The sequence below is a fragment of the Polyodon spathula genome, chromosome 8, assembly GCF_017654505.1.
Source record: "Polyodon spathula isolate WHYD16114869_AA chromosome 8, ASM1765450v1, whole genome shotgun sequence".
Taxonomy (NCBI): Eukaryota; Metazoa; Chordata; class Actinopteri; order Acipenseriformes; family Polyodontidae; genus Polyodon; species Polyodon spathula.
In genome coordinates, this window is record NC_054541.1 from 9,458,950 (window position 1) to 9,480,857 (window position 21,908).

The following is a 21,908-nucleotide window of genomic DNA, read 5'->3' on the forward strand; positions in this document are numbered from 1 at the left end:
CTAATGTCCCTTTTAGTTGTTCTGTAAATGTTGCACAAGTTCCAGCAAAGCTTGGTTATATCCTTCTAAGCTGTGCTTGCAAATCCATGAATGTATTGCAAGATTGGTCTTTTATAACAATGCAGCAATGCAGGCCCAAATCCTAGTTAATGTGAGGAAAGGGTTTACAATGCAATGAGTGCACTTTCCATCGGCACTCATTAAGAAATGAAGATGAAGAAGTAAAACACTTGCTTCTGCAGGCCTCCTTGTGAATTTAGGTTACTGACGTGCCCCGCTGAGCCTGGAGAGCCCCAAGCACTGATGGTAAAACGCTCTGTGAACAGTGTGTAAGGCAGAGCAAATGTCTAATTAGGTGAAGTTCCCTAATTATTCCATGAGCATTTAAAAAGAATTCCCTGATGGCGATGGTCATCGACCGTGTCAATGTAATCAGCTCTGAAACACGCCATGAAAGGACATGCTTTGTGTCCAAGTCACAAGATCAGGACTAAAGGAACTGTCATCCAGCCCACACTGATTTCAACTCTAAAGGATTCTTGTGGTTCTGTTTGGGGGAATCTAGACTTCCATTTTTCTCCTACTTTCATTCGTTAGATTTATTTGGGGGGTGAAATAAGGTTTGGAGGTGGGCTGGGGGGGGGATTTCGCTGCAAGATATTCTATTACAGGACATTCTGTACTAATGAACTTTCTTTCTGTCAGTACTGTTCTTGTTAATACTGAACTATGGATACAGTATGTCCTTGCTCTTGGTTCAAAACATAAGGCTTCACTAGATTCCAGACCTTCTGCTCTGACTGCTAAGTGTTCCAGGCTGTAAGCAATAGGATCTATTACCTCCAAGTCCCATGCTGACTTGACTTATGTGCTATTTGTGAAGTAGATATTCAGTCTCCCTCTCTTCCTTCAAACAGGCCTTTGCACTAATACCAAGTGAAACCTTATGATTGCACTATACACGTCTTGCCTCAATTGAGATTCCTGTCAGCAAGGACAAAAGGGCTCGCGACGCAGGGAAGAAAGAACACACACCCCCCAGGATTCCACCACGCAACCACAGAGATCCCTGTCTAAGGCCAACTCTCACATTTCCAGCCTAATCGAAGCAACTCGAAACCCACCATGTTCCAGCGACTCGCCAGTCTGTTTTTTGGAGAGGGGGAGGAGGTGACCAATGGCTGCGAGGGACCAAAACCCAGCATGGCTGATGCCGATGAGGAGGGCTGGCTACTGATCAACCTGCCTGGTGAGTGTCCTTGCTCTTCTCTCCACAGGAAACCCCTTATCATACATGGATGGTCCACACATGGGTCCCAATCTTTCAAACCCAGGGTATTCCTTAGATTGGGAAGCATAGTGCATCACTGATCATCCCTGAGCTGTCTTTGGTCTTTGTCCATGTTAGCCTTTGGCTTATTGTTACAAAGTGATGACAAGCCCATTTATCACAAGGCACTAATAATGACCATTGTTCTGTCCATTGTCGATGAACCACGTTCAGAAAGGCAGAATGGAAGTTGAGCATACTGATAATCATTAAAAGTAGAGTGCTGTCACATTATCTTGTTACAGTATTGAACTATTTGAGCTGACAGTTTGTACTGTTTAATTCCCCTAACTGAATGTACTTTATCGAAATGGAATTATTATTTGTGAAAGGCTTTGATACTCTGAGATTGCAGGAGTGTTTCCAGAGAGACCCGGACCCCATGGCAAGGTGGGGAAGCAAAGTGAATTGTTCAAAGCCCACCAACACCCACAGCTCTGCTCAAAGACCCAGTGGTTTTCCCTGGAATGTACCAAATGTGTAGAAGGGTGGGGGTTGCAGTAACTAATAACTCCTTGTTTATGTCTTTTTTTTATTTATTTATTTATTTATTTATTTATTTATTATTTTCTTTTAAACCACCTCCACCCCATGTACTGAATGTCTGCGTCTCCATAATGCTTCCTCTCCATACTTGCATGGCTTTTGTGATTTTTAAAAAAAAAAAAAAAAAAAAAAATTCAAATTCTGGAAATGTGCCTTGCTTCCCATTGACATTCATGCAACAGCATGCTTGGGGGAAGGCGATTGGGTTGAGTTGGGACAGGGCTGGGCTAAGCCAGAAGGGAACGCACTCTCCTCAAACAATCGGGCTGGGACAGGGTTAGCTGGGGCAGGTAACTCCTCCCCCTCCTCTCCCGATTGCTGCAGGATGCGGACAGGCAGGACTAGATTAGCATGCCATTCCCCTTCCCCCTCCTCTTCACCTGGTTTGGCAGGCCTGTCAGTAGGCGTGGTAAAGCTGGCAGGCCGTGCCCCCTGTCCCCGTTGCTCCACACCCCCTCCCCCTGGGTCATGGCATGACTGCAGCAGCAGGTCCGAACCCTGCTGGATGGATGAGAGTTGGTTTGTCACCCCTCCCCCCTGTTTTACTGCAGAAGGCTCCACACCAGAAACCAGCTCAATGGAAGACCTGCTCATTGAACACCCCAGCATGTCGGTGTACGTCGCCACCGGCAACCAGTCCATCACTGAGGAGACAGGGAGCTATCCACTGCAGGAAATAAATCAGAAGTGAGTATCCCGGTTTTTGATCTGCTTGCATGCATTTAGAGAGGGGAATTTACTTTGGTTTTAATTGCAGAGTGTTTTATTCTTTTAAATACAATATCGTTCTCAAAACGAAATGAAGGACAGTAAGGTGAAATGACAAACGGTTCCTCCCAAAGTGAACCACTGTTTGAGTGCGAGACAAACCAATTAGCATCACTTTAAGCAGGTGTGGCTACAATGTATTCGAATTGTGCTGAGCCTATAAACCTAATGCAGTCCACAGAGAACAGTGTGTTCCTCTCTTCTCCAGGGTGGAGACTGCAAACCCAGGAGGGCGGGGTCTCTCGGGCCGCCCCGCCCGGGGATCTGCGGTCCAGGCCACCGTCCTGGGCAAGATCTGCCAGGTGAACAGAGTCCAGCGGGCTGAGCGGCGCCAGCTGAGCCGAAACCGTGTGAAGCGACAGAACCGCCTCAGAGAGAACCTCCCCTGGAGTGGTGGCCGTGCCAAGGGCAGCTTCGTCCACCAGCCCCGCCAGCGCCAGTGCAACTACTAAACCAGCGGGCCGATTACACTGAAGGCATTACACCCGCTGCCATGTCCATCCTTTAAGTCCTACTCATGTTTTGTTTTGTTTTATTTAAGTCCGGGTGGTTTTTAACTTTAGAATAAACCCTGTTACTGTGCTAGCATTCTTGCTACAATTTTATCTCTTATTTCAATGACTTAACTCTTCTCCCTGAGCAATTCTTTCATAAAATAAACAGCCCTCCCCTTCACACCATCCTATATGATCAGTACAGCTGCACAACATCCCTCAAAAGCCTTCTCCTTCGACTGGTTCGTTTGTAGATCCACCAGTGAGGGGTAAGGGCACTGCAATGGAAAACCCTCCTCCTGGGTGGATTTTTGGGGAGAAAGGTTAAGTAAAGCCCAGGGGGTCTACCTTTATAAAAGCTAAAGCAGAAAGGCTGTCGTACAATCTCGGTATCCATTAACCAGTAGCTGTGCAGTATATGTACTGCCCTGAGGAAAGGTGTAACCATTCTTACTAATTTAAGTTTATTTTATTTTTAAATTTGTTTCCCCTCCACCTGTCTACAAAGCTAAAGTAGCGAGTTCATTGTAGGGCTACATACCCTGGATCTCTTGGCTCCCTGGCTCTTAACATCAGACCGCGCAGCCTAGTGAACTGGTTGTTTGATGTTCAGATCCTGGAAGTTCAAATCCAGGTGGGTCTATAGTGGCTTAGAAGCAAATGATAAAGGTAGACTTTTATTATGCTGGTTGTGAGAATAATATGAAAACTGATCTGAGAGTATTGCCACGTGTTTTAACCTTTATACTGGGGCAATGTTAGAGTAGGGTATTGAACCATTTGGCCCTTTTTTTTTTTTTTTTTTTTTTTTAATTAAGCTAACAAATGTGTTATCTAATGGTGCCAGGATAAAGGTAAAGCTCTGTGGAGATTTTGCAAGTAGATGATGGTAAGAGAGGGGGAATAAAAAAGATAGCATGAAAGAGAGCTATGCAAAAAAGAAACAGAATGAGAAAATAAAAAATGAAAGAGAACATTATACCGGTGGCTGTTTTATATGAATAAGTAATGGTTACTTCATTAAAATGTAAAGCACTGTCAGTTTATATGGGATTCCCATCCATAACTTAATCATCAAGTGACTTTAAAATTGCATTTAGTTCTATGGTGGTCCGTGTGAATTCATCATGAATCCATGGCCACTGAACTCCAATTTTTCATTGAATTTAAATTCATGCCACCTTGTGTACAGTGTTGCAATGACAAGGTATATGTTAGGACACTGAAATCCCTGGAAAAGCCCATCCCTTATTTTTGTTGTAGAAGACCTTCAACGTGAGCAGTGCCCTTGCCTTGCGGTGCTATATATAGCTGTTTCCACTCCTTGCCACACACTACGAAATGTATGACAGCCTTTCCTTTTGCAAATATGGGGTATGACCACTTGGTATGTTTTAGACTTTTTTTTTTAGCTGAACCCGATAATCTCCCATCTTGAGCTATCCGCACTACTAGAAATCGTCCCCTTGTATGTATTTATTTCTGCATAACTTGAATGCTGCACAACTGTGTTATGACCAATGATAGCCTTATGAGAAATTGCATTTTATTTATTTGTATGAGAAATGTGTTTATTTAACATGTTGGTGATAATTTCCTTGCTGTGTCAAAGATGCATAATGGCATGTGAGCTAACATATTTCTAGTTTAATAAGAAGAATGGAATGTGCTGGGTTTTTTTCTGTAGTTTTTCTAGAGGTATTACATCAGTGTTAGCGGGGAGAAAAATACACTGGGATTTCACTGATTTCTATTGCTGTTGGTTTAGTATTGATACTTGCTTAACTGTCCGTTAGCTCAAGAACGTGAGTTTATTCAGGGTTTAACTTAACACAAACTAGTCCATTTTTAAAATGTTTTTTTTTTTTTTAATTTGTTCACTAAAAACTATTGTCCTCCATCTAAATTTATATAGAAATTTATATTTAAAAAAATAATAATAATAACAACTATGGTGCTGAAGTACATCAATTAAATAAATAAATGTTTAGTTTGTAAATTGTGCGAGACATGAATGTAAGTTTGTTTCTGCGAGTCAAGTTTAGCAGTGTGAAGTGTGCTGAGATTCGTATTGTCCAAACAGTGAGGTTTGTGTGTGGAAGGAATGCTGATTTTATATATATATATATTTTTTTTATATTTAAAAACTAGTTGTTTTTGGGTGTTTTTAGATTTTGTTTTTCTTAAGACTGAAGCCAGGGCTTTCAGGGACTTTAATAATATCCTCTGTCTCTCTCTCTCTCTCTCCCTCTTGACTGCGAATGTCCTACAGAAAATAGAAATCATACACTGTAGTGTGCTTGGTGTTTGCGTGAATGAATTCTATTGCCGTCTTCCTGAAGTGCATTTTTTAATTAATTGTTTCTAGAGTACACTCATTTTTACCTGGAGAGAGAAAGCTCTGATGTTTGCTGTGCTCTTAAGGTCCAGCCGGTGATGAGCACTGTGCACTGCGACACCACGCGTGCACAACTGCAATAGTCTGTGCTTTAGGGATCAATGTACAGGAATGATTAATGTTGGAATCTCACTTGGGTCTGGCATTTTGTACCAACTTGCTTAATTATTTCAAGGCAACTGCTGTTTTTTGTTTATGTAACAGTATTTGATTTGTTAGCTGCAGACAGAACAACATGTGTAGTGTGAGTGTGTTTATTGCAACAGTCAAGTGAGTAACATCTGGGAGTGTGGGCAGTTGAGTGGTTAATTGGTCTCTCTTCTAAGAAGTAACCTCTGTGTTGGTAAAAAAAAAAAAAAAAAAAAAAAAAAGTTTTTAATTAGCGATTCTTTCAGCTTGTTTCTGATCTGATGACAACCAGCATTTTCATGTACCTTATTGACATTTCTCTCTGCAATTTGTATTGATTTGTTTTTTTTTTCTTGTAGAAATGTTTGTCTAGTTTTATATTTTTAATTTGTAGCCTGGATTTGTAGTTGCAATGCCTGAGACCTGTTCAGTACAAGCAAAAAGCCTTGAACCAGAGTCTTTAAACATCCCAACCATTCTTAAAACCACTAAACCATGCTGCCTCCTAGCTATTCATATCTAGGGATTATTTTGTAGGTATTTTATAGATCTGCAGAGCAGTTTGAAGAATAATGGCAAGCTTGAAACCACTAAATTGGTAGAAACTCATTTCAAAATGTTTTTAAAGTAACACAAGGTTGGACATGGTGTCTGCAGTGGGCAGTAGCTTGTGCTGTATCTCTAGACTGGGGTGAAGTTAGAGTGTATTCAATGTACAGGTTGTGTATTATGAGTTGAGGGGGGGAGGGACAAAAAAATGAAAAAGCTAAAATAAAGTGTTTAGAGGATTTTGCTTGTATTATTCCTATTGTTATTACTGTTACTCTCCTATGTTGTTTGAAACTGGGGACTTGAATATTGAGATCATGTTTTCCTTCCCTTTTTATTGACTACAACAATTCATTTGCTACTACTACTTTCATCCTGATTTTTAAAGTAGGGCAAACACTATAGCCTCCCCATTTGTGTTTATTACCGGTGATTTTAAGTCTAAAATGTATTCTCAAAAAATTCAGTCCTTCAAAATACCTGATCATGATGTATCTGTAAATGGTGTGTGTGCCTTTCACTTCTGCATGGTTAGTTCTGAATCATGATTTTCCATACCCAAGGATACCAGTTCATTAACAGTAGAGACCTATGCAAATAAAGAACGAGGTCTAGCGTGCATTCTGAACTGCAGGTAGCAGAGAATAGATTAATAAAAACTCGGGGTGAAGCCTGAATCATGTTTGCTTATTTTCATCATTTCCTTTCTCATACAGCAGTACAAAGTGATAGCAACAGTGAGCTATCTCTTTACACACACACTCACACAGAACGTGAATGTGATCTGGTATGAAAGTGGTTTCATTATTATATGGATGAGAAGTCTACATTCACACTAACAATAAAAATAATATTTTCCATCCAATATACCAGTATGGTCATGAACACTTTTTACAAAGACTTTCCTCAGCCAATAATTGCATTTGCTGAAGTCAGAAATACTTGGGTCAATCCAAACTATAAATAGCCATGCTGTATATTCAATGTGCGTATTCATGATATTTGGATAGCCACATGGGAGAGGAGATGCCAGTCAATAAAAGTTATTGTGATGTGTAACCTGGGGTCTATTTTACCAATATCCTATTTTATTAATCCAATATCCTGGATTTTATTAGATCATTTTACAGAACTGGGGGAATCTGCCTTGATGACATGGTTACCCAAGATTACCCCTAAAACTAGGTGGTCGATTTAAGAGGATTTATCAGTGCATTAAAATGATCAGATACAATCTAGCTGTGCTTTTTCCTAAGATTGATCAAATCGACACATCAGGGAATCTTGCTAGAGGACAGCAACAGCAGAAACGTGTTGGTATACAACATCATCATTGTATTCATATTGGGCAGATCTTGATTTAAGAAAAAACATTCTACATACATTTTATAATATTCTTAATTATCTAAAATTAAATAAAAATAAAGTATTTGACCTTTTGATAATGGTACAACAAAACTGAATTTATATAAGATATACATTATTACCTATGACATTAAACCTCTGGGTATTTTTAGAACTGAATTTATGGATGGAAAAGGGGATTATTACAATAACTCTAAAGCTTTCAACCTGAGCCCTACAATAAGAATCAGACAGTGTTTAAGGAAATAGCAACATTTATTGTGAATACCACACAATTACATCTCAAATCTTAAGTATCTCTTTTTTCTGGTCCATTTCTACAACTGACATCAAATGTTCTATAAAATTATTTACAAGGGTTTTTTTTTTTTTTTTTTTTAAACAAAAAGATAAGCATAATGTTGCACCAGTTCGCTTCTATTCACATGACAGAAAAACATTTTTTGAGGCAAAACCAAAGCAAGGTATTTGAAAGTCTCACTGAAATATTAAGAGTAACAAGATGGGCAAATACAATGAATTAGTGGTTATTCTACATGACAGGGATGGAACATGCAAGATGAAATGGGCCAGCATGCATGCAAGCATGACAAAGAAACGGCCTGAATTAATGATTGCAGATTATCTGAACGCTTTCCTTATTTGCCTAAGGTGTGGGTATACTAGCAGGGTTGTAATTTAGGTCAGAGGCATTTTGATTTGCAGAAGAATTTTATGCAACAATAGTCAAAGAATTTTTCTTTTTTTCTTTTGCCAAAGAATATTGGTAAGTGTTTTTTTAAAACACATGTGGTTAGTTTCACCTTAAAAGCTAATCACAGGTAAAACAAACCATTTTAAAAGAAGTGTTTTTATTTGTGTCATACATCTGGGATATTGGGATTTTAATTGATTTGCTAAACTATGTGGATAGGATGTTACTCTAGCATTACAAGTTGATAGCTTAAGCAATATTTCAAGAAATTAGTCCCAATGTTTGTGGTCCTAGAAGTAGGATACAGATGCTTAGAACTTTTGAAATGCCTGCAAACTGACCAATTATAAAAGCTCAACTTTATGGCTTATGAGCTACACAGTAACAGAGAGCGAGAGATAATATATTAAACCATATTCAGGCCAACCACATATTATTAAAATGCAAACGCACAAAAGGCAAGACACTACCGATACCATAAACTATGCTAGTAGAGTGATATCTAATCAATGTAGAAAATGACGTTCATGCCCGTTTGTCAACAGTTCATACCAAACTCAAAGAGAGCACTTCCATTTAAATTCCTGGTGAAGAAAATACATTTACTGGTGTATTGAAAATGTCCAAGAAAACCTCATGTTTATAGTGTGTGAGGGAGAGTAGAACTGATCTATTTTGACTTCACATTTTGCAAGCACTATGCTATATTTCACTCAAGGACTAGAATGTGGCGTCACCTATAAAAGCCAGACCTGTAGCATGGTACTAAAAATCTAAATCAGATACTGCACCGATGTACCATACCTATAATAAGGCTGGTTTCACAGATCCCCAATTAGCACTAATCTTAAAACTATCTAATGCTACTTAGGTGAAGTAGTCCAAGGTGAGTGGCAATCTGGGTCTGTGGAACCAGCCACTAGGGATGTGAGGCATTAGTCACACTTTGGGGTCTTTTAAAAGTGAAGTAAAAAGTTAAGAATGTATTTAATCTTACTGCATCTGAAATTTTTTTTTCCCCTCTACATTTCAATTCTAGTTCCTAAATGATTACTATTTTGTTGCTCCACCAAGGAGCCTTAGTCTGAGCTTAACTACTTGAGGAGACCTCTAGTGGTCTTCAATGTTGAATGCAATAGATTGTAAAAGCTACATCTGGAGCTGCCATAGCGTAGGAGCGCACTGCTAAGAGTCTTCAGAATGCCACACTTGGATTAGTTGAGATCGTGAATATGTTTTCAAGTGAAAGGTTTGCTGGCTTTGACCTGTATTCTACCAGAACCTCCGGCTACATATCTTTTTAAATGCCCAGAGGCTGACCAATTTTTACAACCATAGCCATAAAACAGAAGGCATAGTAGAGTTAGATGTCACAGAATGCTTTTTTGCAGCAGAAGCAAAAACAAAATGCAAGACCTCCAACAGAATTTAACTAGCGTAAAACACAAAGCAGGTGGTGGAAAATTTAATTAAGCTTTCCAGCAAAATTATACAAGATATTTGTGACATTAGTTTGAAAAGTAACTTCTTCATTTGTATGATTGTTTAATTTCACCCAACACACTGAACCACCTCTTAACAGACCAAACCTGGAAAAGCACTGCGTGAATGAAAAAAACAAAACAAAGTAAACTAGAGTAACCCAGTTATTTTAACAAAAGTAACAACTCCTGTTGCTGAATATTATTTGTCGAATAAATAGGAATTATACAAGATAAATGTATCACTAATGTTACAGACTGAAAAGTTCTGCACCCACACCTTGAACGCATGTGGAAGTGACCTTGAGATACAATTACGGTTTGTAGGAAGAATACCACAAGAGTTGGTTAAATGTCAGTATTATTACAAAAATAATAATCTTACCCCTGTTCTGTTACAGTAGCTACTTCACGTCCTGCAAAAACAAAAACATCCCGTAAGTTAAAAGCTAAAGCAAGTTTTTTTTTTTTTTGGTACTTTTTCATAGTTCTTAGAACTCAGTTCTGAAGAAATATTAAAAGCATTATGTTTTAATAGTGACAAGACAGGAGCTGACGTTTGTGTTGCAATATTAGTTTCGAAGCATTAAACCCACATACCAGTTGCTTTCTCAACACGAGTGATCTCTTGCTTTTGTGGTTCTTGCTGAATGGAGGCTGAAATACAAAACAGGACAATCAGAAAGGTTTCCTGAAAATGTCACCCTCACCTTCCACCACCCTCCCATCAGGTGCTTTGTGCAACTACCTGTACTCGGGGCGAGCTCGGTGCTTCCCAAAGACTCCTTCTCCTCCACTGGGGCCCCGTGTGCTAGTGGCAGGCTGCTCTCGGACACTGGGGGAGCAGGACGTCCCTCAGTAGGGATGCCAGCTGTAGCTGTAGGTGGTGAGCAGCCCACTGAGCTGGAAGGTCCAGTGAGAGCTGGTCCACCTGTAGAGGGGTGGGTATCGATGCTGCAGGGAGCTGGCCAGGCTGAGACCCCTTCATAACTTGAAAGATTGGATTGATGATTACAGGTCCTGTGATGAAGTTGGGGGAAGTTGAGACCACTGAGGAGACAATAGTAGGTGGTACTTGAGAAGTGCTGGTTGAGGAGCCGATGGGATTTGACGCCACAAAGACAGTAATCTGTTTGGACGGGATGGTGGTTGAGGGCGATGACCTCTGCAAAACAGCTGGGACACGTTGCACAGGGCTAGGATTTGGTGCTGGCTCTTTCACATCAGGGACGCTGGTATCAGAGCTCTGAGTAGTGGCAGGGTTGCGAAGGGGCTCCTTATCCCGTGGAAAGGTAGATGGGGTCACCTTCCGATTCAGCTCCTCTTCCAACAGTCCTTCCAGAACAGGCTTAAGAGAAACATTAGGAGCACCTGAATTGTCAAGCAGTTGACCAAGAGAAGTCGGGGCTTCCCTCAAAGCTGGGGAATGAGCGGCTTTGGACTCCTCTTGAGCAACCGGTTGGGCTTTGTCGTCTGCTAGAGTATCTAGTCGAGTAAACTCTTCCAAAGAAGCAGTTTTCTGCTCCTGGGGTAATTGGGGACTCTTTCTCTCAGGCACAGGGGGCTCAGTTGGAGGTTGCACAACCTGTCGTCCGTCAATCTGTGCTATCTGCCCCTCCTTTTTCATTTCAACAGGACCAGCGGGGAAGGGGCTCTGCATGTGCTGCTGGCCCAATGTTGAGGAAGACAAGGTACTACTGATAGGGCTGGGCAAAACAGGAGGGGGACTGACCAGCATGTTTTGTGGGTTCACCAGGGGCTGGTTGGGGGGAGAGTTTATGGCAAGCTTGGCTGCCTTCGCATTCTGCCGTCCTGGACTGGGAGTAGTCTTGCGGCTGGAAGCAGGGCTGGCGCGTCTGCTGTTGCTCGGACTGGCCCTTTTGGCAGGGCCGCCCGTGGACTGCTGTTTGCCAACTGGGGAGGACCCAGGGGTGTTCTGGGGGAAAGCCTGCTGCCCATTGTTGTTAAGGGAGCCCAGATTTATTGGGGCCTGCCCTATGGCCTTCAGAGTTGTAGGGTTCAAGCCCTGTTGGTCGAAGCCTCGGTTCAGATTGGGCTGCCTAGGGGGAAGAGGGATGTTTATCTGTGGTGGAAAGAGGCCTGCGATTGAGGCGTTTAACCTCTCTGGGGACAGGTTGATCTCTGAGGGCTCTGTGCTAGGAGGACGGTTGGTGGGGGTATGCGGGTAGTAGGGTCTGGGGCTAGCCCGGTTGGGTGTCTTGGGCCGGGAGGTCTGTGAAGTGGTGGGGACATTGGGAAAATGAAGACTGTGTGAACCTGACATGGGGGCTGTTTGCTGCTGTTGGGGGCTTGCTCCCTGATGCTGGGGAATAGATGAGGGCCCAGGCTTCATCAAGAGCTGGTTGGGACCTGGAGTACCTACTAACTGGGGTACCCCATTGCCAGCCTGGTGTCCTCCTTCTATGGATGTGCCATCCTGCAAGGGGAGCATGGAGGCGCCCTCCTCAGAGTTCAAGGCAGGGCCTCCTTGTGCCGCATCCTGGAAAGGCATTCTTCTTGCAACACCTGCAAGTTGTGGGTTCACCATGAGGGGAACTCTAGGCTTATCTGGGGATGGTGGTATAGAACCTGGACCTTGGAGGCTGATCATCACGGGCATGTTGCCTTGCTGGGTCACAGGCATCCTCGGGACATCTCCAGGATTTAACGGTCCCCTGGGTTGAGGACCTCCCTGAGGTACAGATAATCTGACAGATTTTGGGTCCTGCTGCATCATGAGCATCATCATCATCTGCTGCTGCTGCTGCTGCTGCTGCTGTTGTTGTTGTTGTTGTTGTTGCTGTTGTTGTTGCTGTAGTTGTTGTAGTTGCTGCTGCTGCTGATGTAGATTATGCTGATGCTGCTGCTGAGTTTGACCTTGGGACATCATCCCCTGTTGGCCTGGCTGTAGAGATTGCAATGGTTGCTGCTGCTGCTGCTGCTGCTGTAACTGCTGCTGTAAATGCTGCTGCTGCTGCTGCTGCTGTAAATGCTGCTGCTGCTGTTGTTGTGGTGGTGGTCCATGTTGCATGAACTGAACAGGCATTTGCTGCATTGCTCTCTGATCTCCTGGCTGTCCGGGAAACCCTAACACCACAGACACACAAATATGGTTAGAAACCAAAAACAGAGGATACTCAGTTGAGACTGGTAAAGAGGACTGTTTTTCTGAACTGCTGTAACAAAAAAAAAAACACACAAGAAAAAATAGTTCTTTGTATCGTAACATCTTTTTTTTACCATGGCTTCTCTCCCATTTTTAACCTTTTGCGGTCCTAGTTGGACCAGGTCTGACATTACAAATTTCCCTTTCCCGTCAGATGTCGGACCCTGTCTGACTTCATCAAAAAGACTTAAAGATCACATCTCTATTCTTTTTTTCTCTCTAAAAAGTAGAGAAAACCTTCCACTGACCGAGTGAGACCGATAGGAGCCGAATGAAGCCGGAAAAAAAGGGCGTATCTCATAGCCCCGTGAACTAAGAGATAACACGGACATAAACAAAGGAGATAGCTGCTTCTGCATCCAGTGCTCAAAAAATATGACAGACATTTGCAGAGCTTTTTGAGATGTTGTAGTAATAAAATAATGACTTGGATCGCATTATTAAGGAGTTTGGTGATAAAATGAATGATCAGGAGAGGATTTATCAGTATGCACGTCTATAAAGAGGTATGTGAAAAATACAGTAAACAAGGGATGGGGCTTGGCTCTAGATACAGTACTGGGTGTCCTTTTGCAATTCAGCGCCTTTTAAACCCGTTTTACTCTGAAAAACATATCATTTAAACAGCGCGTGTAAAATAAACAGCGATGTGAAAATAAATTGGACCTGATATGCCTGACAAGTGCTGAATAAATTGCCTGCAAAGGGTTAAATAGCAAAGTTTTACTTACTTAAATCAATACAATGAAATGTCATCGATTAAAGAAGATGCTTGAGCAAGAAAGCCAAACCTTTTACTTACAAAACTTAAAAGTTTTCATCTACCTTACCTTGAGGTCTGTTGGTGAAGTCTGAGAGCTTTGGACCTGCAGTGTCCATTCCAACTCCCTGCTCCAAACTCAAGATCTGAGGCTCTGTTTCTGCTATTCCTGAAGGCCGCACATCTGGACCACTAAAGACAAAGCAATGACATCACATGAACATGGATCAGTGTGCCATTTTCAATGCTATGAGACATTTTACTAGAAACCTTTCAACCACAGAAAACCCCAGTCTAAGAGCAGCATACATAATGTCTGTATCAATGTGGACAAGTATTCTGATAGACAGACTGCTGTTCTTACCCCAGTGCCTCTTCTGGCTGCTGCCCCCCAACAACCCCATTGTTGTTCTTTTTCTTGCGGGGGGGCTTCTTCTTCTTGGGCTTTCCCTGGTTGGCTCCTGTCTGCTTCCCGCCAGGTCCAAACTGACTAGCCGAGATGTCGCTCTGCAGTAGGTTGACCAGCAGCGGGCTGGTCAGGGTGACATCCTTGTTACCAGGGAAACCAGCCTGTACACAAGGGCCACCCATCGCCATCTGGCCCCCAAACTGGGCATTGAAGGGCATCCCAATACTGTGAAAGTGGCTATTGCCGGCCTGCACGTTAAGTGGCCCCATCATTCCACCCTGCTGCTGTTGCTGCACATCTGGGAGCATCTGCTGCTGCATAGTCATATCTCCAGCACCTCCACTGGGGTCACTGAGCTGCTGTGCTTGCTGCAGTTGTTGTGGTGGTTGCTGCTGCAGCTGCTGTTGGACTAAGTGGTGGCCTCCTGGCAGTCTCATGGGTTGTCCATGGAGGCCCATTACTTGGTTGGGATTTCCATTCATTGAAACAACTTGTGACTGCTGCTGCTGCTGCTGCTGCTGCTGCTGAGACATCTGTCCTTGGAACTGACCCAGACCTCCTTGCACATTAGGTGATTGCCCTCTCATCATCTGCCCTTGCATGATGTTTGATTGGCCCTGAATCCCAAAGGCCTGTTTGTTCCCTTGGATCTGATTGGCTATCATCTGCTCTATCATGGGGTTCTGCTGCAAAACGACCTGCTGCCCCTGATTCCCCATCAGCTGCCCGTGACCCTGCATCATGGGCTGACCCTGCTGGGACATCATCTGTTTGGGTGGGGTCATCCCCCGCTGAGGGCCCATGTTAGGATTCTGGCCAGTCACCAGCATTTGCCCCTGGTTGACCAACTGAGCCCTAGACAGGATCATCTGGCCCCCACTCTGGCCTTGGGAGGAGGATGTAGGCTGGTTCTGTAAACCCATCATCTGAGCCGGGAGACCCTGTTGGGTCTGCACTAGGTTTCCTCCCGCAGCACTCCCCACTGGCTGGTTGTTCATACCACCGTGCAGACCCATCATATTGGTTTGGATCACGTTTGGGTGGCCATGTGGACCCTGCATCTGATTAGCCGAGGTAGATGGCTGGCCTCCTGGGCACAAGAAAAAAAAAAAAAAGTTACTTTAACCAATCATCCATACAGAAAAATTTTGCTCAAGGCGGCGGATTCACAAATTCTTCTTTCTTCATTTTACGTAATACGTGCAAATCGTTTTAAAGCTGATCTATACAAAAAACGAGGTGATTACTTTCAGATGTATTACATGTCCTGTGTCAACTAACAACTAACTAGTATAAATCCATACCTATCTGCCTTGCCTTGTTTTTATCTTTTGATTTAGAGGACAGGACAGGTCACGCACCTGCATGCTGAATGCTTAGACTGCACTGCAGCTGAGGGTTGCTGTTGCTGACTGGCGTCCCAGCAGTACTGGGGGGGCCCTGGCCCTGGAGGAAGTTCTGATTGCCTTGTACGTTGGGGAACCCCATAGGTAGCCGTTTAGGGATACCTGCAATGGGGAGAGGAACAATGAGACAGGTCCTTTAGCTAAACATAACTGAATGTACTCATGCGCTGTACAAGCTATTAGCATTTCAATACTGTTTCAGTAATCTCTGATAATCATACATCAGAAGTTCACAAACGAGTTCATAAACCAAGTAATAAGAAAGCAAGTAAATCAGAGAAATGTCTAATTATTCTATATAAAAATTCAGAAAAAACTTAGACCCTAAAAAAGAGTTACTGTACACAGACAGATAATGTCAACATTTTAGAGTGGGACAATTACAAAACATGTAAAACTGGCAATCATTACTCGGAACACCTTCATTAAAAACAAACAGGTAAAATCACCTCCTATGCCAGAATGAGGGACCTGAGACACCTGGCTCTGTTGTGACATCACCATGAAGCCGGGCTGCATGTTACCCTGCTGTCCCATCATAGCCCGCCCAGGAGAGCCGCCAGCCTGTGGGAAACCCTGGGGACCGGAGGGACGAGGGCCCAGTTGAGCCTGGTTCTGTCCCATGTTGGGGGGTGTGCCAGGAGAGCCCTGCTGAAAGGGGGATGGGGAGGAGGCTGGCGACTTGGCAGAGAGATGAGACTGAGGTGGTGCAGAGGGAGGGGGGCCCCTTACTCCGGGAGGCCCCTGGAGGACCTTGGGCTGTGGGGCTGAGAATTGGCCATTCCCAGGTGGCTGTCCCATTGGGTTAAATACCTGGCCAGCCTGCTGGCTTCCAAAGGGATAGGGGGGTGGTGGGTGGCTAGGGGTCTGAATTGTTGCCAAGGAAGCCCGGGGTGCCATATGCCCGGGTTGGGGCCCTTTCTTCCAACCGGCTCCGAGGGGGCCTTGGGCAGGGGGTGGCTGGAGAGCCCCCGAGGGAAGCTGGTTCCAGCCGGCAGGGATGGGAATCTGGGTAGGTGGGGTAAATGGAGTGCGAGTGCCCCCCATTGCAGGGTGAGGGGTTTGTTGTTGTTGTTGTTGTTGTTGATGCTGTTGATGCTGCTGCTGTTGATGCTGTTGATGCTGCTGCTGGGTCACTGAGTTAAGCTGCCTGCTATTCTGCATTGCCTGCATGGGGTGAGTCTGGGGCTGCATGGAGACTGATGAGTGTGCAGCCTGCAGCTGCAGCTGCTGCTGCTGCATGTTTAAATTTGATAGCATGGGGTCCAGTGAATCTGGGAGGTAAACAAAAAAGGCACAAGGAATGAATAAAGTGTAATGTGTTTAGTTATGAAATGATACAGTATTCTTTAAGATGTGTGACCTCTCTGTTTTCCAGATAGCCTTACCAGTTTGTGAGGGTGGGCGTGGTGTCCTGACATGCATCTGTGGGTTACCCCCTGAAGCAACCATAGACGCAGAGGGATTGTTCATTCTGATTGGGCCTGTAAGCAGAGGAAATGCAGCACTGAAATCCAATGTACCGCGGCAGGGAAATTCAATTTCAAATAGTATTGTTAATGTTGGACAACACAAAGAAACAACGCCCTTACATTTGAGCCACCGAGACTTGCTGTGTTCCCATTACACTATTCTACTTTTTAACATCTAAAGTAACAAATTAATTATTTTAGGGTTATTTGTGCTGTCAGTTTTATTATTTCTATATAGAATTAGGTCACCAAATAGAACGGCAAAGCATAGCTGAGCAAAGCTACAGTTCAACATTAGACAAAAGACCCCTTCAAGGTATAAATAGACTAAATGTGTCCTGAAAAAAAGTATTCAAACTGAGAATGTGCTTGTTTTACCTGGACCTGGCTGCACTGGGAAGCCCACCTCCATCCTCATCTGATTGGCTGGTCCCATGGGCCCATTGACTCTGACTTCTTGACCCCTGTTCTGCACTAATGCCACATTTATGGCACCTTCACCTAAACAATTGGATTAGATTAAGGCCAATATGTTTACACTATATTTAAAAATACAAAACATATTGCAATTTCTTACCTGAAGTAAATTCATGCAAAATAATATATTGTACTTCATAACTATCTTTATGTCAGGACTCAAAATCTATAATAAAACATGTTCATTTTTATATACTTCACAGCAAAGGCAAAATGTACAGGTTATCCTTGATGTACTTCAACTTTGTTCTATTTGGAAGCACAAAACCAAAACATATTTTTACAACAGTGTTGCCCATCCACATAATGTAGTAGCCACAGACTGTTGTTTTAAAGTATTTGCAAGGCAGCGTATACCTTCGATCTGCACAGAGAGGATTCCTAGTTCTCGTAGCTGCTGTTGGTTGTTCTGGGCGAGCAGGCGTAGACGGTCCGCCGCATCTCTGGGGATATTAAAGGTGACCCGCACACTGTTCCAGGGCTCCACGTGCTGTGGGCTCAGCCTGTCATAGCCTTACAATGGAAAACAAAAGTTCAGGAAAGTGAGAAAGTACTGCAGCCAACAAGGACAAAGCTGTTAAGTCCTCTATCAACACACCTGCACTCGTAAAATACTACTGTTGGTATTTTTCTATAGTATGTGACTTAATATCCCGGTCAGTCATGATTTTTTAAACTCATCTATGCCAGGGGTGTCAAACTCAATTTTACCAAGGGCCATATCTTAATTTAACCTTAATTAACGGGCCACAAAATGCACACCGTTTACATATTCACATGCATTTTAATAGGCGATATAGAAAACGCATGTTTATATTCAGTTTTTACTACATACACATGTATTTTATATATGACTTATTAATTTAAAACCCATGTTATCTATCTTCCCTAGTTGCTGCCCTGTGCATTCTCATTTACTGAATAAATCTGGCAGCTTTTCGTGAGACAAGCTTGTCAATATCGGGAGTCACGTTTTGTGCTGAAATGATCTTTAGCACAGAGTGTAGATGCTTTCATTCAGGCTAGATCTTTGAGCAGATTTATTAATCTTCATCAGTGAAAATAGCTGTTCGCACAAGTACGTACTGCCAAACATTGACATGACGTGTGCAGCCTGAATGCGGAGCTGTGGGAATGTGGCTGGAAGGAACGGGTAAAACTGCTCAGCCGAGACAGAATCAAACTTAGCCTTCACACATGAGAGGCGCTCCGTCAGTTGTTGTCAATCCAATTAATTTCTCCCACTGTAATTTTATTTTGTGCGCGCACTTCTCAAGCTGTTGAAATATATCGTTTGCTGTAGTAGTGAGGTGCATAGCTGCAACGACCAAAAGCTCTTGGGTAATAGTGAAGTCTGCATCAACACAGCGGTAATATCTGTGCTCTCGTCAACAGCAAGAGAAAAGGCTACGAAATCGTTTGCTTTTTCAGAGAGCTCTCTTGAAGATCGGTAGCCACTTCATCCACTCTTTCAGCCATGGTATTTCTTGAAAGACTGACATTAGAAAACACGCTTTTTCTCAGGACAGACTACTTCTGTGACTTTAAGCATGCGGTCTTTTACAAAAGCACCCTCAGAAAAGTGATCTGACAACTTTGTGATTAGCTCTGACAAGGTAACTTGCCTTTACTGCTGCATCACTTTCACTTTTTGCCTTTTTAAACATGTTCTGCTGTAAATCAGCCAGCTTTTCTTGCCTTTGCATTCTTTCAAACTAGACACATTTTTCTTTGTTTCGTTTCATAGTGGCACCTTAAATTAAATTATTTCATCACCGCAATACTTCCCTTACATACCAAGCAAATGAGGTTTTCTTCCTGCTCTACAAATAAATATTCAAACTCCCATTTTTCCTAAAACAATCTTCCTTCCTTATCGAGCTTTCTTTTCTTGGACATTTTGAGAGCTATATTACTGTTTTTGATGGCCAGTAGGCTACAGTGTCTAACTGAAAACACGCCTTAAGCACCAAGCACGGGATATGATTGGCTGTCTCTCTCTGTCTTCTGATTCTTTAGCTGAGCTTCCAGGTACTTTTATGAAGGCTGATGGGATTTGGAGTTCTTACGTGTAATAACCCAACAGACTCAAACTGGGCCGGGTCAAATTACACTATAATGAATGAACTTTGCGGGGCCCCGGCCTTGAGTTTGACACCCCTGATCTATGCATTACAAAACACATACACAAATGGGAAACTTAACATTGTACAACTTTGCACTGAGTGACTGAAAGGGATATAAGCCATACTAACTAAGCAGCAAAGTTCGTTCATAAGTAGTTTTTTTTGTAGTTGTTTTGGTACCCTCACCCAGATGGTGGCACAAGTTGAATGCATTAGACTTTCACCTCTAAAGGCCTGGGTCCAAACCCACTTTAGGTCACAAGTGGTTCGAATTTGGTGATCTAAGCTGAGCTCCCAGTAGACAGCAGCTATCTTAGGTCACATGTTAAATGATTTACAGTGAACTGCCCCAGTGGTCCCTTCTGGCTAATAAGGCAAAATAAGAGGTTTCCACGGGAGGCCAGAAAAAAAAAAAAAAAAAGCTTTTTTTTACATTATCATCCCCAAATTTGCAATCATGTTCCCCTTTCTTTGGAATTAATGCCCCTGAACAGAAATGTGGATATTCTCCGTGTCCATGGTTTTCAATCTATACCATTCATGAGCACTGAAAACAACACAAAAAAAGGAATTTATACCCAGTTCAAGCATGTCAGGTACACTCTCTGAGATCCTGTCCAGCTTGGCTTGGAAATCCTTGTCCTCAATGTTGCCCTGGAAGGCGATGAAGATTGTGGAGTCGTCCTCATGTTGGTTCTGTCGGGTTGAGAGGTCATCCTCCTCCTCCTCAAGCCCCGAGTCCTGCTCTGTGTCTGGGTTGACCATGGCTGTTGGCCACACCGTGATGACCTCTCGGGCCTGCAAGGATGCTATTGCTCCCACTGTACAGCAGCTTGGCGGAGTCACTTACTAACCTTGGGAAGACAAGATACTTTATATGATTTGATTTATTTATTCTGTTCACGTCAGGCTTTAAAAATTGAAAGAACGATGAAGTTTACCGACAGCTCAATATTTTTGGACCCTGTTTTTGTAATTTAATTAGCTTTTATATTTCATAAAACAGAAACAGCTTATGTTTTAACTACTGGCAACAAAAAAAAACAGATTTTATATATATATATATATATATATATATATATATATATATATATATATATATATATAAACCTAAAGATTTTTATTCATTTAGTAATTTATTGTACACATTTTTTTCTCAGTAATCCACATAAGGGTAAACAAAAGCTGTTGTCTGATGCGTAATACATTTCAATGTAAATCTGAGAGACGTATGCTATGGTAATAAGTATTTATATTAGATGCAGGTAAACATTATGTACATCTGTTGTCTAGCAACTATTAGTTATTTTAATCGATTACTCTTGTAAATATTGCATGTACGTATTGTAGTACTGTACCCCACCAACTTAACTGAAATACATGCTTCCATGTAAAACATACTCGGTGATGTAAGCCGTATTAACTATGATAATTTTTTGTTTTATTGCTGTTCTGCTGCTGTTTTACTGCGATCAGACGACTGTGTTAAAAGGCCAACGCGTCACGTTTTGTCTGTAACCGTACATTTAACAGGTAGACTAGCTAGTAACAATAATATAAAATGCGGAGCTCGTTCGCCCTAGCAACTGTGGAGGAAAATGACCCCCTCTTCTTTGACAGACCATTGCTTGCATGTTTCCAGGACACGGGTATTTCTATATCTGCTATATAAATTTGAATACTGGTAACGCATAACTAGTTATCAGCCAAAATCTCAATTTAGGCTTGGCCGAGTTTCTTTCGCAGAATACGGTACGACTCGGTGAGATTCTGATTTCTGATAAATACGGCAACACTGCCGTCATTCACAGGCCCTGTATACTTCAGCCATGGATACCGGTTCCGCAAACGGATCTCTGCCTCCAGCCTCAACTACGATTCTCTTGTTCCCGGTTTCACTAGTTTAGTTTTCTTTAACTCGAACAAAATGAATACAGAACAGGCATTCCAATTATTACCTGTTCACTCCATCCGAAACAAACCCTGCTATTCTGTGACAAAAAAAAAACGGAGGTGGCTGGCAACCCTGACAACAACACGGGAGGGGAGGGGAGGGGAGGAGGGGAGAGAGACACTGGAGAGCCTATTCGTATTCTCAAACAAGAGCTAAGCACTTTTCTCCGAAGAATGTATAAGACTGTAAGCTGCGTAAGAAGCGTAAATGCAACAGAGACCTTTCGCTATATCGCGTTCAATCGCCTGACGTCAGAGTTCTAACTTAGGCGCGACTGGACAAACGAGCCCTACGCTACGCTGGATTTGTAAACCTACCCTGTCAGAACAAGAAACGGGATTGGCTTTGAGGTGGCGAGAAAACGAGTAAAGTGAAATACGATTC

General features: G+C 42.8%; 1 protein-coding gene and 1 long non-coding RNA gene across 6 annotated transcripts in view; one reads left to right on the forward strand and one right to left on the reverse strand.

Moving 5' to 3' along the window:
* LOC121319329 (tumor protein p53-inducible nuclear protein 2-like) overlaps positions 1-6,891 on the forward strand; it is a 13,577-nt gene extending 6,686 nt beyond the window's left edge. For 3 of the 5 annotated variants that reach the window (XM_041256646.1, XM_041256645.1, XM_041256647.1), the window contains exons 2-5: positions 918-1,249; positions 2,059-2,166; positions 2,428-2,563; positions 2,853-6,891. In XM_041256646.1, the coding sequence (XP_041112580.1) occupies positions 1,126-1,249; positions 2,059-2,166; positions 2,428-2,563; positions 2,853-3,096 (612 nt within the window). In that variant the 5' untranslated portion in view covers positions 918-1,125 and the 3' untranslated portion in view covers positions 3,097-6,891. The remainder of the gene's footprint in view (positions 1-917; positions 1,250-2,058; positions 2,167-2,427; positions 2,564-2,852) is intronic. The other 2 variants (XM_041256650.1, XM_041256649.1) reach the window with 2 other exon arrangements.
* A 2,888-nt stretch (positions 6,892-9,779) lies between these two features.
* On the reverse strand, positions 9,780-10,698 carry LOC121319332. Its single transcript, XR_005950693.1, has 3 exons — positions 10,503-10,698; positions 10,355-10,411; positions 9,780-10,170 (listed from the first exon to the last, which is right to left on the reverse strand). It is a non-coding gene; the product is annotated as an uncharacterized LOC121319332 (long non-coding RNA).
* Positions 10,699-21,908: the final 11,210 nt, after the last annotated feature.